Source organism: Heteronotia binoei, chromosome 16 (assembly GCF_032191835.1).
Source record: "Heteronotia binoei isolate CCM8104 ecotype False Entrance Well chromosome 16, APGP_CSIRO_Hbin_v1, whole genome shotgun sequence".
Taxonomy (NCBI): domain Eukaryota; kingdom Metazoa; phylum Chordata; class Lepidosauria; order Squamata; family Gekkonidae; genus Heteronotia; species Heteronotia binoei.
In genome coordinates, this window is record NC_083238.1 from 33,058,951 (window position 1) to 33,075,676 (window position 16,726).

General features: G+C 44.9%; 1 protein-coding gene across 3 annotated transcripts in view; it reads right to left on the reverse strand.

Moving 5' to 3' along the window:
- SP3 (Sp3 transcription factor) overlaps positions 1-6,476 on the reverse strand; it is a 30,911-nt gene extending 24,435 nt beyond the window's left edge. The window contains exons 1-3 of one of the 3 annotated variants that reach the window (XM_060257423.1): positions 6,010-6,476; positions 5,521-5,660; positions 5,110-5,229 (exon numbers count right to left, since the gene is read on the reverse strand). In XM_060257423.1, the coding sequence (XP_060113406.1) occupies positions 5,110-5,229; positions 5,521-5,660; positions 6,010-6,016 (267 nt within the window). In that variant the 5' untranslated portion in view covers positions 6,017-6,476. Of the gene's footprint in view, positions 1-5,105; positions 5,230-5,520; positions 5,696-6,009 lie in introns of those variants that run through there. The other 2 variants (XM_060257421.1, XM_060257422.1) reach the window with 2 other exon arrangements.
- Between the last annotated feature and the right edge of the window lie 10,250 nt (positions 6,477-16,726).

Below are 16,726 nucleotides of genomic sequence, written 5' to 3' on the forward strand. Positions count from 1 at the left end.
AAAACAGCATGCTCACCCCTCCAGGAACCATGGAATGCTGAGGGCAGTCAAATAGTAGTAAAAAAAAAAAAAGAAAGAAGAAAACAAACAGGCAAGAAGAACATGGACATGCTGAACACTTATAGCAGTGGTCTTCAGTTTTTTCAGTCAGGGCTACCTTTAACCCTTAAGCAGCAGCATGAGACCACTGAATTTTTTCAAGCATATGACAAGAAATTGTATGATAAGCATACGACAGGAAGGAGAAGGAGCTGGTTATGGCCTTACCAGGAACCTCCAAGTGTACATGGAACACTAAAGGACCAACTGGTGGGTGTAGCTGAGCCCAGTGCCCAGAGTGAGGGAGAAAAGGCAAAGGAGAACTTTCGGTGGTGGAAATCACTAAACCTGCCTGAGCTAAAAAGGAATCCAATTATGAGTGACCATTTTTTGCCATGACTCTCAGAACCCATGCTAAGAGACATAGATTAATAGCTAGCTATCGCCTCCCCTCAACAAAGTCCTATGTATTTTCCCCAACAGTCCTACCCCATATGTTACCCAAGAACTATGGCCTTCATCATCTCAGGGGGGAGAGGGGACAGGCATACAAGTTTATAAAAAGCCTGAAGGCAGCTGGATCAGATAATAGCATGCATCCTATCACCCCAAAGAGCATTTTATGAACGCTATCATTGAACCCTTCCTCAAGCCTACAGAGCATTCCTCCAACTTAAGTGGTTTTTCTTCCAACAGAGGAACTTCCTCCAGCCTAAGGTAGAATATGTGGCAGCATGTTTACCAAACTGTTTGCTCAGGGAGAAGGATGAAAATGTGCTTTCCCTCTCTGCTCACTCAGGATGTATGTTCTGCCCCTGAAGCCCCCTGTTCATTTAAATAGAGCTCATACATACATGCACTCTTTAACTGTGCAATGAACTTTCCAGACAAAATCCAGGAATTAACTCCTTGGTCTGAGCCTACCTGTATTAGCTATATTCAAGAATTATACTCATGCACAGATATCTTCAACAAAAAGAGGACAAGCATGCTGGGCAAACACCAAGAGGAAGGTGTGTCCCCATTCCCCATCATGCAATGGGGGTAAGCACATTGCCTGATCTAGACCAACTTCCTCTTCATGGTCAGGGATCGGTAGTACAGCATACTTCAAAAACATATTAGCTTCACAAATGTTTACATTTCAGGTATATTTGTGGCTTGTAGCGCTTATGTTCCATCCTCTTCCTTCATTGCAAGCACTAAGCACAACTGCAAACTCCCTGTTTTTGGAAGGTTGACATCTAATTGCACGTACCGTAATGCCTGAATACAGATGCCTAAGCGGACATTACAAAAAATAGATGTTTAATGGAAAATTTTCCATCTAATCTTCAACGATGCTGGGGTGGGGGAGCATACAAGCACAGCAACAAGTCAACCTTGCATCTATCACAAACAAAGGTTTGTTCATAACTTCTGAATGCAGCAGAATTCTCTGTTAAAAATGGAAGTCAAACACTGACCTTCCAGAACATAGGTGATAATTTAAGCAACTGGAAGAAAACTTAATTTAAATTAATGAATTTAAATTAAGTAACTTTAAAGATATCATACTTCTGTTTAGCTTTTTCATTTTGCAGTGATTTACAATGCACCCTTCATTGGAGCTTTAGACTCCTGTGATAACATTTCTGGCTACAGGCCTATAGCACATCTATTTAATGTCAGTACAAAATTTGAAGATATTTAAAGTAAATTCTTTATTAGAATTTCTACTGAAGGGTTTAACACAAGATTATGAATTCTCTGTTAATCCTAAACAAAAAAATCCTGAAACCAATCATTAAACTTCAATGAGAGTATTAGGCTACAAAATCAGTTCTAATTAAATAAGTTATTAGGAATGGGCAGAGAATATTATTTTTGAAGCAAGACAGTGAAAGAACTTCCCTATGTCAAGGCAACATTCTGACAAATGACAACATTCTAATCCAGAAACAAAGGTTGCAAGATCCATACCGAAACATCACTTTGAAATATTTTAATGTAATTTAGAAATATATTTGTATTTGATACTATTCATGGCTTTTTTGAAGGAAAAGCCCAGCATGAACTCATTTGCATATTAGGACACACCCCTGACATCACCATTGTTTCATATAGGGTTATTTTGTAGGGAAAGCCCAGGAGAAACTCATTTGCATATTAGGCCACACCCCTTACACCAAGCCAGTCGGAACTGCATTCCTGTGTATTCCTGTTCAAAAAAAAGCCCTGATTATTAAAGCTATAATGTGACTAAAAACAGATCAGGCATGCCTCAAGGGAAAAGGGGAAAAACCTATTATTTTGTCAAATTAACATCTATCATTATTGTTTGTATAGTATGATCCTAAGTAAGTCTACTCAAAAATCCTTTTAAATTCAGTGGGATTCATTTCTAAGTGAGCATGGAATTGCAGCCTTAAGAGATAAACACTATACAAGTAATTTATTTTCTATTTATTTCATTTGCACACACACTCCTTAAATCAACCTAAGGCAGCTTTTATGCTGTTCTCTTTAACTCCGCTTTATATCCTCACAACAACCTTGTGAAGTAGGTTGGCCCTGAGCATATGTGACTGGCCCAAGGTCACCCACCAAGCTTCTGTGACAAAGTGGACACTCAAACTTGGATCTCCATACTAGTCTGACTAGCCTAACTACTAAAAAAAATGGTAAGGAGATTTTAATCTACTTCATCATTATCCCTGCCCTTTAGCATACATGTGTAATTCCTTCCCCATTTATAAAATAACTCAAGGAGGTCAGAAACTGTGTAAAGAGGATGCCACTTTGTAGCTATTTTGTCAGTATTCCATTGCATCAATGCACTTTTTTGAGAGCAAATAGTGTTGTGTTCCTTAAATATTTCTCATGAAGTTTTACACCAATGCTTTTCCTCTACAACTCTATGTTAACTGTTCACGTATAAAGGCTGTTTTGTGGCACGTTCGTGTATTTTGCTGTACCATTGTGCACAACACCCAGGCCCAGAATTTCTTATCATTAAAAGCAGAAGGAACTTCAGAATGTCAAATGGATAAAACAACCTGTTGTATTCCCCTATCAACTACATGATGGAACACTGAGGGGAAGGGTTATACCACATGGACAGTCTTTCCACCATTCAAGTCAACTACCCTTGCCATGGGAGATCTGGGAATATATGCCAACACCCTTAGGGACATTTTCTGTGGAAAAATCTGTTGGTTTTCTCTCTTTGACTCCCCACCCCCTTCTGTACACCTCACCCTCCCATTCTCTAAACAAATTCCCAATTACCTTTTAAAAATCTTGTTCATCCTCTAAGCCTAAACCACCGTATCAATGAACACTCTAATTTTATGTCATTTTAGTTCCTATTTTAATACATACAGCACAGGATAGAGTATTTCACCCATGTCAAATCTTGCTTCAGGCTGTCTGAGAATCTGAGACTCCACTGCTGCATTATTTTTCCTTTGCGTCACATTTGGAAGGACACAGATGAGCCAGTTAAAATTTGGCTGTAATCCAGACTCATACACTAACTCAGGGAGGCTGTGGGTAAGCGATTAACTTGAACTGCAAACTAGCTTCCTTGCGTGTTCTGGAAGATAATGAATGTTCTCTTCATAGCATGAGAAGCTACAAATCTTAATCTATTGCCTTGTACATTGAACTAAAGTTAAAAGGACTTAACAAGCACTCAAATGGGTATAGAATGTAATATGTCTAAATTATGAAGAGAATAACCAAAACATTAAACGGTAACTTTTGTTTAGGTTTTAGCAAATGCACATGAAACATGTGACCAAATTTATGGTATGTTTACACAAAAGTTTCACTAACTTCAACAGGGCAAGTTCCAAGTACACACAGGATTGAAACCAGAGCTGTGCTAAAGCTTTTGTACAGTGCCATGAGTTCTAAACAAGTACAGATGTATCTTCTGTTTTCCTTCATCACAATCTTCTTTTATGCAAGCCATCACACGATTTGGAGAACCACCAGGGAAACAGGCATGTGCACAAAGATGTACCATCAGCCATTATACTGATTTCAAAATAAAAGCTCACATCCATTCCCAATACTTATGTTGCCAGACAAAACACTTCAAAAGAAATTTCAACATCAACTCCAAAAATATGTAGTCAATAGTCACCAGAAATATTATTTAATGGCAGCCATAAAAATATTATTTAACTTTAATTACCCATCTTTCCCTTGCTACCCAATAAAAAAAAAATTCAGGTTTTAGGCTACCATATATATATATTAAATCCAGTAGGTCTGCACACGAATGTTGTACGTTATGTTCTATTTCCCTCACCAGACAACCAGCCTGCCTCACATACCGTGCCTCCGGAGGCATCTCAAGGATAACCCACAAGAGAGGCGCGGAAAGGGAGTCAAAACTTTCTACCACCAGCAGTGCACAGTTAACCATGTCTTTAGAAACAGCCTTCAAAACAGCTGGCTTCCGTTTGGTGCTGTTGACTGCTGCTTCTCTCCTCTCCACCTCCCCACCCCCAACAACAGCCATTTTACTCTTAAAGTGCATCCTCTGTTACCAGCCCAGCCTTCATTTTGTGTTATGGCTGAGGGGATTCTGGGGTGACAGCTGATACTTAGGGAGGTGGGAGAATTGGGGGGGGGGGGGGAAGATATCTGTTCACGTTCAACTGCAGAGAGGAAAAACGGCCACCTCCTTATCCTTGAGGAGGGGGGGGGAAGAGAGCCTAAAAAGAAGGCAGGAGAAGGAAGGCTTCCCGCCTCTCCCCCCCCCCTCTATGCACAAACACACCTTCCCCGTTTTGAAAAGGAGGGCAGGCGCCGCTGCGAGGGGGGAAGTCCCTCCGCCGCCTCCTCCCCCAGGGAGCCCGGCTCCTCCCGGAGAGGCAGGGGATCCGAGGGACCCCTCTTTGGGCAGGTCGGCCTCGCGATCGTCCCTCCCCCGGGCGGGCGGGCAGTGCTATGCGGTGTCTCCCGTCCCTCCCCCCGGGCGGGCGGGCGATCTTGCGTTGTGGTGTGTGTCTCTCTCTCTCTCGCCTCTCCTCTCCCCCCGGCAGGCCGTGCGAGCGCGGCGGGGCGGGCACTCACCGCTCCGGCAGACTGCGAGGCTTCGTCGTCGTCCTCGTCGTCGTCGTCCTCCTCCGGCGAGGGCGGCCCGATCTTGCTGCAGGTAGCCGCCAGCAACGCCAGCGGCGACGGCTGGGTGTCCTACTCGACGTGCGCGCGGCGGGGCCCGAGTGGGGAGAAAGGAGGGTCGCGGTTAGTGCGGCGGCGGCGGCGGGCGGGGGGCGCCTCCTCCTCCTCGGCGGTTGGGGGGGAGGGGGGCGGGCGGGGGGCGCTTCCTCCTCCTCCCCCTCCTCCCTCTCGCTTTCCCTCACGGCCGCCCCCCTCCCTCCCCTCCCCTCCCCTCAGCGCAGGAAGCGGCGGCGCCACCGAGTCCTCCGCCCGCGACGTGTCACCCGGGGAGGGAGGGAGGGAGGGAAGGCGGCCCGCGCTTACCTGGGGGGTGCCGGCCTCGTCAGAGGCGTCGGCCGAAGCGGAGGCGCCGTTGCCGTGCTGCAGATAGTCGCCGTGGGTGCTGCCGCTGCTGTCCACGTCCAAGGCAGCCATTTCCTCTTGTTTCACGGGCTTCTCGGGAGCTGCGGGCATAACGGGGTGGGGGGGGGGGTGGGGGGAGGGGAAGGTTCACTGACGGGAGCGCTCGCCCCCTCCCTTCCCCATCGCCCGCCCTGCCCGCCTTTGCCTCGCCTTTCCTCCCTCCCGCGCGGAGTCCTCCTCCTCCTCCTCCTCCCTTTCCCCCCTCCTCCCTCCGCGCGCTGCTGCCGCCGCTGCCCCTGCCCCTCTCTCTTCTCCCTCCTCCCCCTGGCTCTGCTCCTCCTGCTGCTGCTTCAGCCAGTGCCGCTCGCGCCACACAGGCAGGCAGACACACGCCCGCCCGCCCGCGCCGCCGGACCCCGGGAGGGAGCACCGGCCGCGGCCCGTACGTACCGGTCATGGTGGGTGAGAGAGGCAGAGAAGGCGGGGAGAGGGGAGCGGGCCAGCGAGCGAGCAGCCGCGCGGGAGCTTCTGCCTACTTGGCAGGGAGGGAGGGAGGGAGAGAGAGAGACAGACAGAAGGAAGGAAGGAAGGAGGCTCTTGCTTGCTTGCTCGCCCGCTCGCTCTCGCTGGCTGGCTCCTTCTCTCACTCTCTCTCGCGCGCAGGCCCCGCTCGCCGCTGCCACTGGGGCTAGGCGGCCGCCGCCGCTGGGGACATGCTTATGGTGCGCGCGGGCTGCAGCGGAGGTTGGCGGTGATGTTGGTGGCAGCGGCCTGAGCCCCACTCCGGGGTTTCCCCCCGCTATTTTGATTGACGGTGCGAGGAAGCCGAAAGGTGGGGCTTGCCGCGGGAGAGGGGGCCCGGCCGACACCACCGCCACCTCCTCCTCCTCCTCCTCCTTGCCAGCCCTCCCGCCCGCCACCTAGCCCGCCCGGAACTCCCGCCTCCTCCCCAGCGCTCCCGCGAGCTCATTGGCTGCGGCGCTCGGCGCCCTGGCTTCTCACTGGCCGCCGCGGCTTGTCGCTCACCCGCTGCCTGGTTTCTCCCCCCCCCCTTCCCTGGCTCCCTTGCCGAGGTGGCTTCCTGTTTGCCAGGGTTTGTGTGAGAAACAATGAGCTAGGCCTGAGCTCGGGCCCCGGGGAAAGAGAACGATGTTGGAGCGCGGTCTTGGCCCGGCCATCCACTCACCGGGCGGGGAGGGAGGACGCCGCCAACGCCCGAGGCGGCCGCCTTCTCTTCCTCTCCCTCCGTTTCCGCTGAGGGCCTCGTCAACGCTGACGGCGCTGCTGGCTCTAACTCCGCCGCATCCCCCTGCCGAGCTGCGCCTCTTTCCCCTTGGGCCGGGCTCGCTCGCTCGCTCTCAAGCGCTGAGGGTTTGAAATCTCCCTCGTTCCGGCTGTCACTCACGGTTATTGTGACAGCGGCTGCCGGTGGGGAAGAGTAGAAGCCGCAACGCTACGCTTGTATTAAAAAAAGAAATAGTCGCCGTCGTTTTAAAATGTCGGCAGACACACGGTTGGCCCACGTCAGGCTTCCGCTGAGGCATCGTTCATGGCCCCGAGCTGTCAGACCAAAACTGCCTGCGTTCTTTCCGAAGAGCGCCGTTCGTTGTCTCCCAACTGCTCCTTAATGTCCCCCCGAAAGGCGGTTAGAAATGTTACGCAAGCTGCTTCTCCGCAGAGGTAAAAAATATGCACCCATGCTGAGTCTCAGACTTAGGCTGTCGGTTTATGTATAATTAAAACTGCGTATTGATTCAGAACGCAGCTTGGTGTCTGGGGAAGGCAGTAAACCTCCCATAGGATGCAATCCTGAGAACGCTTTCCTGGGAGTAAGCCCCGATGCATAAAAAGAAACTTATTTTCAGGAAGGCCTGCTTAAGAATTACAATAAAACCTTGGCAGACTTTCTCTAAAATTTGCACTTTTATAAGCACCTATCATGGGATGGAGTGTGATTAGTGACAGTAGAATCCACAACCTTTAATAGTCAATGGAATTAACTGCCATATTTAATGGAGCCAGTATGGTGTAGTGGGTAAGAGACTCCTGGCTGACGTCATTGAAGCTTCCTGAGCGACCTTGAGTTAGTCACCCCCCTCTCAGCCTTAACCTACTTTGCAGAGTTGTGAGGATAAAATGGAGGAGAATGATGTCAGCTGTTGTGGGTCCCCACTGGGAGGAAGGTGGAACACAAACATATAATAAATAAATAGTTCTGGATTGTTCCCTGATAAAGCAATCTCATGTCCCACTGAGATTAGTGAAAGAATTTCCATTGATTTTGGTAGATCAGGCTCTAATCCCTAGGCACTGGTAATTTAAAGAGAAAGAAGCATCAAAACTGCATATGCAAAGAGCTGTGCAAGGAGTTTATTTTGTGTGTGCCTTAAATAATGAGGACTTTTAAGGAAGGGTATTAGCAGCATTTCAGCAAAAACCCTAACCCTTGAAATTTTTTGCACATAGTTGCATTGATATGTCAATATGGCTGCATTTTTTAAAAAGTGGCACTAAAATATTGATATAACGATAGTTTAAGCAGGTTCTGTAAGTTCCCAGCTTTCATTTATCTCCATGACAGAAGGAGCTAAATACTTATTTTTTAAAAAAATTGAAAGCTGGGAAATCAGAGAATCTGCTTAAGCTTTGTTGTCTCTGAGTCTCTGATTCAGGGAGAAGGGAGGGTATAAATCCGCAATTCTTTTTACAACACTCTATCGATATATCAATATTTTAGTCCATTTAAAAACATACAAATTAAAACACACTTATCTTCAGGGGCAGGGGAAGAGAGGGAGTAAGTAGTTTGATAATGATGACAGTCCAGTCATCAAAAAAGTGGGCTGGAAGTGAGTGGGACAAAAAAAACACAGACAAACATTACAAGGAAAGCCAACTCAAAATCTGCTTCAGGAAAAGATTGGGGTAAAAGTGGTCTCAAAAGAAGTGGGAAAACCTCGGGGGGGGGGGGGTGAAAACTAAAGGCACAAAAATGCATGCAGAAATTGGGATTAAGTGAAGCAGTATGGGTTCTGCTGACAGACTGCAGCACAGCTGTTAAACTCTGTTTTTATTCTGGCTGATTTGTAGTGGCCAGGGTTAAACTATCACAGGAAAGCAATAATAGTTATTTCTCCTTTGTTTAAAAATGAAACAATATAAAATATTTATTTAAAACATTTCTGTGACACCATTCCACTAAAGTGGGGTCCCCAAGGCAGCAAACACTTAAAGCAGCATTTAAAATAATGTATATATAAAATATGTAAACTATTAAATAAAACATATATCAGAAGCATACACAAACACTTAAGGGTAGTTTAAGAGCCAGTTTAGTGTAGTGGTTAAGTACACGGACTCTTATCTGGGAGAGCCAGGTTTAATTCCCCACTTCTCTACATGCAACTGCTAGAGTGACCTTGGGTCAGTCATAACTCTCTCAGAGCTGTTCTGCTGAAGAGTAGTCCTTGGAGAGCTCTCTCAGTCCCGCCTATCTCACAGGGTGTCTGTTGTGGGGAGGGAAAAGAGATTGTAAGCCACTCTGAGACACCAAATTAAGGGTGGGGTATAAATCCAATCTCCTCCTAAACCAGGGAAGAGTTACTTGGGGGAACACTGAGCTGTCAACAGAAACTATTTTTTCTGAAAAGCAGCAGAAGACAACAAGAGAGAGAGGGGAAAAAATCTCCTTGGGGGGAGTTCCAAAGTTTCAGCCCCTTTGCTGGGTTGCTGCCCAGTTTCCCTGAGAGCTTCTAGAAACACAAGATAAATCTGAGCATCCATGTATTGGTGAAAACTCAGCCCAAATCTCCAGATGACTTTTCCCAGCAGCTTTACATAGGTGTTGAAAGACATGGAGCACCATGTAGAACCTTGAGGGACTTTGTTGGGTTGGCAAGCAGTGGGAGGGTTGTTGAGGGGGAGGAGAATCCTGGGAGAAAAATCAGAAAAATAGGTTCTCCACTGCTTACTGGAAATTCTGACCATAGCAATTCCTAGATCTACTTGGACGTGACAAGGCTAATCTTGCCATAGAGTTACTGGCAGTTGCTAGAGCTACCCTTGTTATTTCTAGGTAGTTCTAGAAATCAGTAGGAACTCTTATGGTCAGAACTGGCCTTAATTTTTCTTTCTAATTTTTCTCCCCAGAAACATTGTTAAACCCCCCCCCCTTCAGTTTCCAGCCACTGATCAGCTGAGTATCAGCTGGCAAAGGCTACAATTTGCTGAAAGTCGCCTGCCATAAGCAGGCAAATGGGAATCCTGGCCAATCCCAGTGCTCCAGCACCACACTCTTGAAGCCTGCTTTTGAAGTAAGATGAAATCATCACAGAACAGTGCTTCCCAGTCCCACCCTGAAAGGTGGTCCAAAAGAATACTGTGATTGATGGTATGAAAAGCTGCTGATATGAGGTCAAGGAGAATGAATAGGGTCATTCCCCTGTCCCCCTCTCAGCACTGGTCATCCACTTATTTGTCTGACACCATTAGGAAGCAGTATAAATTGATAATTAGGAATGTATGTTACTCAGAACACATTATCATGTTACAGGGTCGCCAGGTCCCTCTTAGCAAATGACGGGGACCTACCAGCGGAGAGGGGAGACCTAAGCTCGTAACACGGTGACATCACTTCTGGTGTGAGCGGAAGTGGTAATGCTGGTCTAGGTCTTCTCTCACCATGTTAAGTCCTCCCACCATCCAGTTGATCAGTGGCAGTTCCCAGGGCGAGAACCTGGCAGCCATCTCACATTAGAGTGGCTTGATATACTATGCCATTAGGAAAATGAATTTTTGGTTCATCTGTCATTTGGAGGGCAGTGAATATGGTTGATGCTGTTCACACAGTCTCAGTTCAGTAATTGTAAAGGTGAAACAAGCATGCATGTTCCAAGAGTCAGATGTTGGAATCCAGCATTACTATCTATTCATAGAGCACCATTTTGCAACTCTGGTTCCCAGGGCTTTTTTTGTAGAAAAATCCCAGCATGAGCTCATTTGCATATTAGGCCACACCCCTGACATCACCATTGTTCTGCGGAGGGCTTTTTTGTAGGGAAAACCCAGCCAGAACTTATTTGCATATTAGGCCACACCCCCTGCCACCAAGCCAGCAAGAACTGCGTTCCTGCCCCCAAAAAGCCCTGATGGTTCCTGAACTAGAAAAGGATTTGTGCACAAAGCTTGCTTCACACATAGGTACTTTGAGGTCAGAAATGCATGTATATTGGAGTTTGTGTCTATAATTTTATCCCAACTGTGTGGCATTCTTCAACTGTTTCTATGGCACCCCTTTCTATATTGTACTTTAGCATTCATTATCTTTTTACATTAAAAAAATTCATTCTGGGAGAGTGTGAGGATTGAAAACTGGCTGTGGTTTATTATGGTGGCTGGAAGAATACACATTCTTATTGAAAAATATTTCATCATGTTTAGGACTCTCAGGGTTTTTGGTGTAAGCATAAAAGAGAACCCCTCACAGCCAGAATGTATTGATTTAAATCAACTTTTTAACTTTCTCATTCGTATGCGCAAATGAATAATGTGTCCTAAAAGTCAGATTTCTTTTTTTGTCCCAGTGTGTTCTTTTTTGTAAAAAAGCAGGTTTTCCAATAAGGATTGTGAATTTATTTTTAAAAGAGCCATGTATTTTAAGCCAACTGAAAATTTTAATACAGCTAGTTTTTAATGTGTGTGTGTGTATTTTAAAGGTACATATATATATATAAAACTGTTCCATGACAAATTTAGATATATATGTGCAGATATTTGCTTGCTTTATAAAATTCTATTGTTGAATAGCCATAGCTCTACTCTCTCATATATGGCTTATTGTCATCCTTTACCAAAACAACAACAATTACACAGAAAACAAAGACCAATTACCTTGGTATCTATTGGGCCAATTAGGCTGCCTAAGCTTTTGTTGAAAATCTGTTTACTTGAACTACAAAATATGTGAGTTGTGGTTTAAAAAAGAAATCTCCCTTTTTGTTGGCAAAAAACCTGAAACATTTAGATTGCCAATGTTTTTGCATTCATAACAAGACTGGCCTAACCAGAAGATGCACAGAAGAATGGAAGGTGTGTCACAAGATGATTTGCCACCAGCTTTATAAAAGAGATGCTTTAGTGAAACTGACTATGGAACTGTGTTTATTATGTCTGCAGAGGCAAAAGGAGGGTTTGGATAAAACATCAGCTTCTGCCCGGAACTAGATCAAAGCCTTATGCAGATATCAGGCAAGTAGAGATGAAGATTACAGATTCTTAACCAAGTTCTAGAGGATACCATGGTAGAATAATAATAATATAATAATTTTTAATCTATATCCCGCCCTCCCCGCCGAAGCAGGCTCAGGGCGGCTTACATGACATAGTACATTGTACCATGATACAACAATAAAATTCAAAGCAATTTGCAATTAAAATACAATTACATAAAAACAACATTTAAATTAGTAATTTAAATTACAATATAACATAAAATGGTCTTAATATGCATATAAACACGGTTTTTGTGGTGATGGTGCAATGGTTCCACCTTAAAAGGCCAGCTGAAAGAGGATGGTTTTACAAGCCCGACGGAACTGATTAAGGCTCCGTAGGGCCTGTACCTCCTCTGCTAGCTGGTTCCACCATTGGGGTGCTGTTACCTAGAAGGCCCGCTCCCTTGTCGCTTTTAGTTTGGCCTCCTTTGGCCCAAAGATTTTCAGCAAATTTTGTGAGCTAGATCTCAGTACTCTCTGGGGAACATATGGGGAATTGGAACACAGTGCTGATTGGCTAATTTATGTTACAAGGAGTGTACCCACAAAGTTAATTTAAGATAATGGAAACCAAGTATACCAGCAAACAGAAGGAAAGGTGCTGGATCAAGTACTGGTAATAGTGAGATGGTGAGGATGTTACCTACATAAGGTTGCAATGTGATGCTTAACAACTACCTGCTTTTTCAGTGATAAAGCTGAAGTCCATAGGGCAGCACAAGATACAGGCAAGAAGCTTGAAGCTACAGACTTCAGTGAGAATGCACATGGAAAGTGAGGTTAAATAAGCGCATTGATCCAAAAGGTGTTGATACATATGACATTTCATATTGAGAATTTCACAAGAATTTATCTAATGTAACATTAAAAAATAAGGTCACAACCCAAGTCAAATACAGCACGTTGTGCAACTCAGTTGGATTTTATTCATAGTCTCAAAACTTCTGTTGGAAGGAAAGATGCATCAGTAGTTATAAGCAAAATGTGTGGAAATCTATAATTCCAATAGTGATGGGAATAGATGGGAAGAAAAATCCTAAAGCCTTTAATGAAAGTAACTATTTGGAGTAGATGTAAGTTTTGTAGTTGTTTTGCCATACACAACCACAGCATATTTCCCTGATGTCTGTCAAAGATGCTGCCAAATATGGAAGAAGATGCTAACCTGAACAGTAACTTAAAAACATTTGTTGAAGCAACTAAACTTCTATAGTAGAGCTTTTAGCTTACCAATAAACTTAATTTAATTTTCGATCTATACCCCGCCCTATCCTGCAAGCAGGCTCTGGGCAGCTTACAACATTAAACAGTTTACAAAAACATTAAACCACATCCAGACTAGATAGTATCATAATTTCAAAATCTGCAAAATTACAGAATCCAACATAACTTAAGCACCTAGATGGTAAGGTGCTGATGAGGTGCCGATAAGGTGCTGGAGGAAGTGATGATGGGAATATGGGGCACAAATTAAAACTGCAGTGTCTTGTGAACACCAGATTTCCTTTATGTGATGTATCAGTATTTACACTGACATCAGGATTGCTCAGGTAGTACTAACAACCCTGCAGGAAACTAACAGCATTGCCACAAAGGCAGGAATGCCTGACTTGAAAGTCACCAACAAGGTCCTATGTGAAGAATTTTGTGATGTGGTTCCTGATAAGCAATATTTGAAGGTGCCTTGGGAAGTGACAAATGTGTCCTTCTGTCTTAATCTCTGTGTTTGCTTTAACCATATGCTTCAACTGAAAGAAGCTTTAATGCTACAGCAAGGGCAAGACAGTTCTGTCTATCCTCAACCAAACACCTGGCAGAACATCTCTGCCTTGCAAGCCCTGTGAAACTGCATTAAGTCCTGCAGGGCATGGATGTTACTTAGCAAAGACTTCGACCAGGTTGGGGCCAAGGCTGAAAAAGCCCTGGCCCTGGTTGATAACTGGGTGTCTCTCAGGCCAGTGAACTTCAGCAGGTTCTTATCAGCAGAAGCATTATCTAGGCTTAAAAAAATGTATTGGTGACAGTACTCAGTTTGGTGCTGTACTCTAAATAGCTGGGAAATTAGATACTTGTTAAATTTAAAGGCATTTTTATTGGAAAGGGCAGGTGTTCTTATGCTTAATCCAGTTCTGCTCTTTGCCAGGCAGTACATCAGTCACTTTCTCAAAAAAAAAAAAAATCCAACAATTGTACATGTTTTCATCAAAAGATCAAAGCAGGCTATAAGGAATGAGAGACTGGAAATGAATTAAAAATGTATAAATCTGATCTATACCATCCCAGTATGATATATATTACAGCCAGGGCATTTTTTTGTAGTAGGAACTCCTTTGCATATTAGGCCGCACACCCCTGATGCAGCCAATCCTCCTGGAGCTTACAGTAAGCCCTGTACTAAGAGCCCTGCAAGCTCTTGGAGGATTGGCTACATCAGGGGGTGTGTGGCCTAATATGCAAAGGAGTTCCTGCTCTCAAAAAAAACCCTGATTACAGCGGTTAAAACTCCACCTGTTTTCTTCAATATGGATTCAAAGGGGCTTCCATCATTCTCCTCTTGTTTTTTCTTCACAGCAACTCTTTTCTTTGGGTCACCCAGCAAGCTTTCATGACAGGTGCCACTGGACTCAAACTTTGTTCAAATGCAAAATGATTTTTTAAAAAAATCTGAACTAGTCTCCGTATTTCAATAACATATTTAATGGTTAGAAGTATGTGCATTGCTGCTGTTGTCACCATATTGGATTTTAAAAGGCAGCCAACCTTTGAAGACTAAAGTTTGGATTTGAACAGAACTTGTAGCAGTGTAAAGTTGAAGTGTTACAAGCTTTATCTGTGTCCATACTATGTCATCACGTATGTTTTGGAAACTCAATGTAGTCAAAAATAGTGCAGACCTGTATATCGGCTTACTTAGTAATGAATCATAGAACTGCAACTTATACAGAAGAGATTTAGTACTACTAGCAGTATTTCCACTAAGCTGAGTTAGTGTGAGCTAGTTCACAGTTTTTTAGGCTCCAGCTCACACATTTTTGTCTTAGCTCAGGAAGGATGGCCCCAGAGCAAGCTAATTTATTCAGTACCCATATCGCTCACTCACAACTTTAATGCTAGCAGCTCACAAAGTAGAATTTTTGCTCACATGACTCCACAGCTCACTCACAACTTTAATGCTAGCAGCTCACAAAGTAGAATTTTTGCTCACAAGACTCCACAGCTTAGAGGAAGCATTGGCTCCATTAGATATGCATCATTAATGATGGGTGAGAAGATGGGGAAGTTGTTACTTTCCTTAGGGTTTGTAGAGTCTTTCGGGATCAAGTGCCGTGTTCTACTGGAGAAAGTTTTCCTTCCAGACGTTTCGTTCTCAGCTGCGGAGAACATCCTCAGTGGCGTTGCAGCCGGAGCAGGCGCTCAGACCTTCTTGGCTGCTGTGCATTGAGTGGGGCCAGAGGTGCTGGAGAGCTGCTATTTCTAGGCTGGAGGGTGTGTGATGAAAGGGCAATTGGTTTGTGGATGTGCCCATTGTTTGGTGGGGCTTCCTGGAAGGGTAGTGATAAGGAAACTGGCTGTTGAATGTGTCCAATGTTGAATGTTACTTTCCGTTGAGCAGCAACTCTTCAGCATCAAAATGTGATACTTGGCACATATTGTGAGGAATACTGGAAACCAAAGTACTACAATGGATCTTGACTTTAAGCAAGAAACAGTTTATGTAGCTACACCATAGGTAGACAAAGCACAGTCCTGTGTGGAGTTGCTCCAGTCTAAGCCAATTGAGAACAGTGAAGTTAGACTTTGTCACATCCCTGAGCACCCAAGCCCTGGGGGAGAAGGCCAGATGTTCTGTAATGGGACAGAGTGAATGAGGCACCTGGAGGCTGGTGAGAGCATGGCAGGAGTACATAGGAGGAAGGACGGCCAGGGCCATTTCCCAAGGGAGAAACTACCTACTGTTGGGCAAAGGTCTTCTTGGGAGAAAAGACCTGTTGATGGGCAGGCACAAGGCAGCAGGAACCGGGTAAGTCCAGGAGATGGAAGATAAAAAGGCTCCAGCTGAAGGAGATGAGAGTACATTGCTAGAAGCTGCTAGGAACTGGGAAGGAGAACAGCCAGTAGGGCCTGAGCTGTCTACAGTGGAGACAGACACAGGACTCCCCTGGACAGGGAAAGCGGCATTCTTGGTCAGGAGGCCAAAATTACCACTGGGCCAGGCCTGGATGGCCTAGGTACCACCCGCACTAACTCTACCAGAAGAGGAGATGGCCAGAGCTAGGAGCTACCAAGACAGTATGAAGGACCTCAGCAGAGGAAGTAGGCCTCAAAACCTGGGTGAAAGTAAGTGGAAATAATCAGGGACAAACCAGCCAGGCTGTAGGGTGAATGGTAACCTTGGGAACTACTGATTAGTACTGAGCTAATCAATCAAAGAAATACCTGACTGGAGACTCATCTTTGACTATGTAGATACATGGTAGCCCCTGCGTGGATGGGGCCCTTGGCCATGGGTATTGCAGACTGCAAGATATATCCTTCTAAGCCTGTTGTCTTCAGTGAATTTACAAAGGTATAACTTTGCTTAGGAATGTACTGTGTGAGAGTCCTAACAGTACTGAAAATAGTGTTCTTGGAGTATCTCAATCACTCCTTGCACCTCAGCACAACCAGTGGACTGACAGTATCGCTTTAGTCAATATTTGACAGGAAATAAACATGAGGAAATTGTTTTTTGTATCAGCACTCAAGATGAGGCAAGCAGATTCTCAACCACTGGGTTAGATTTGTCAAAACTTTGCTCATTTATCCATTGTAAATGATTTCACCACATCAGAAGAATAGTACTATATGTCATGATGATTAAAAAAAAAATACCAATCTGAACAGGAAAGTGATCT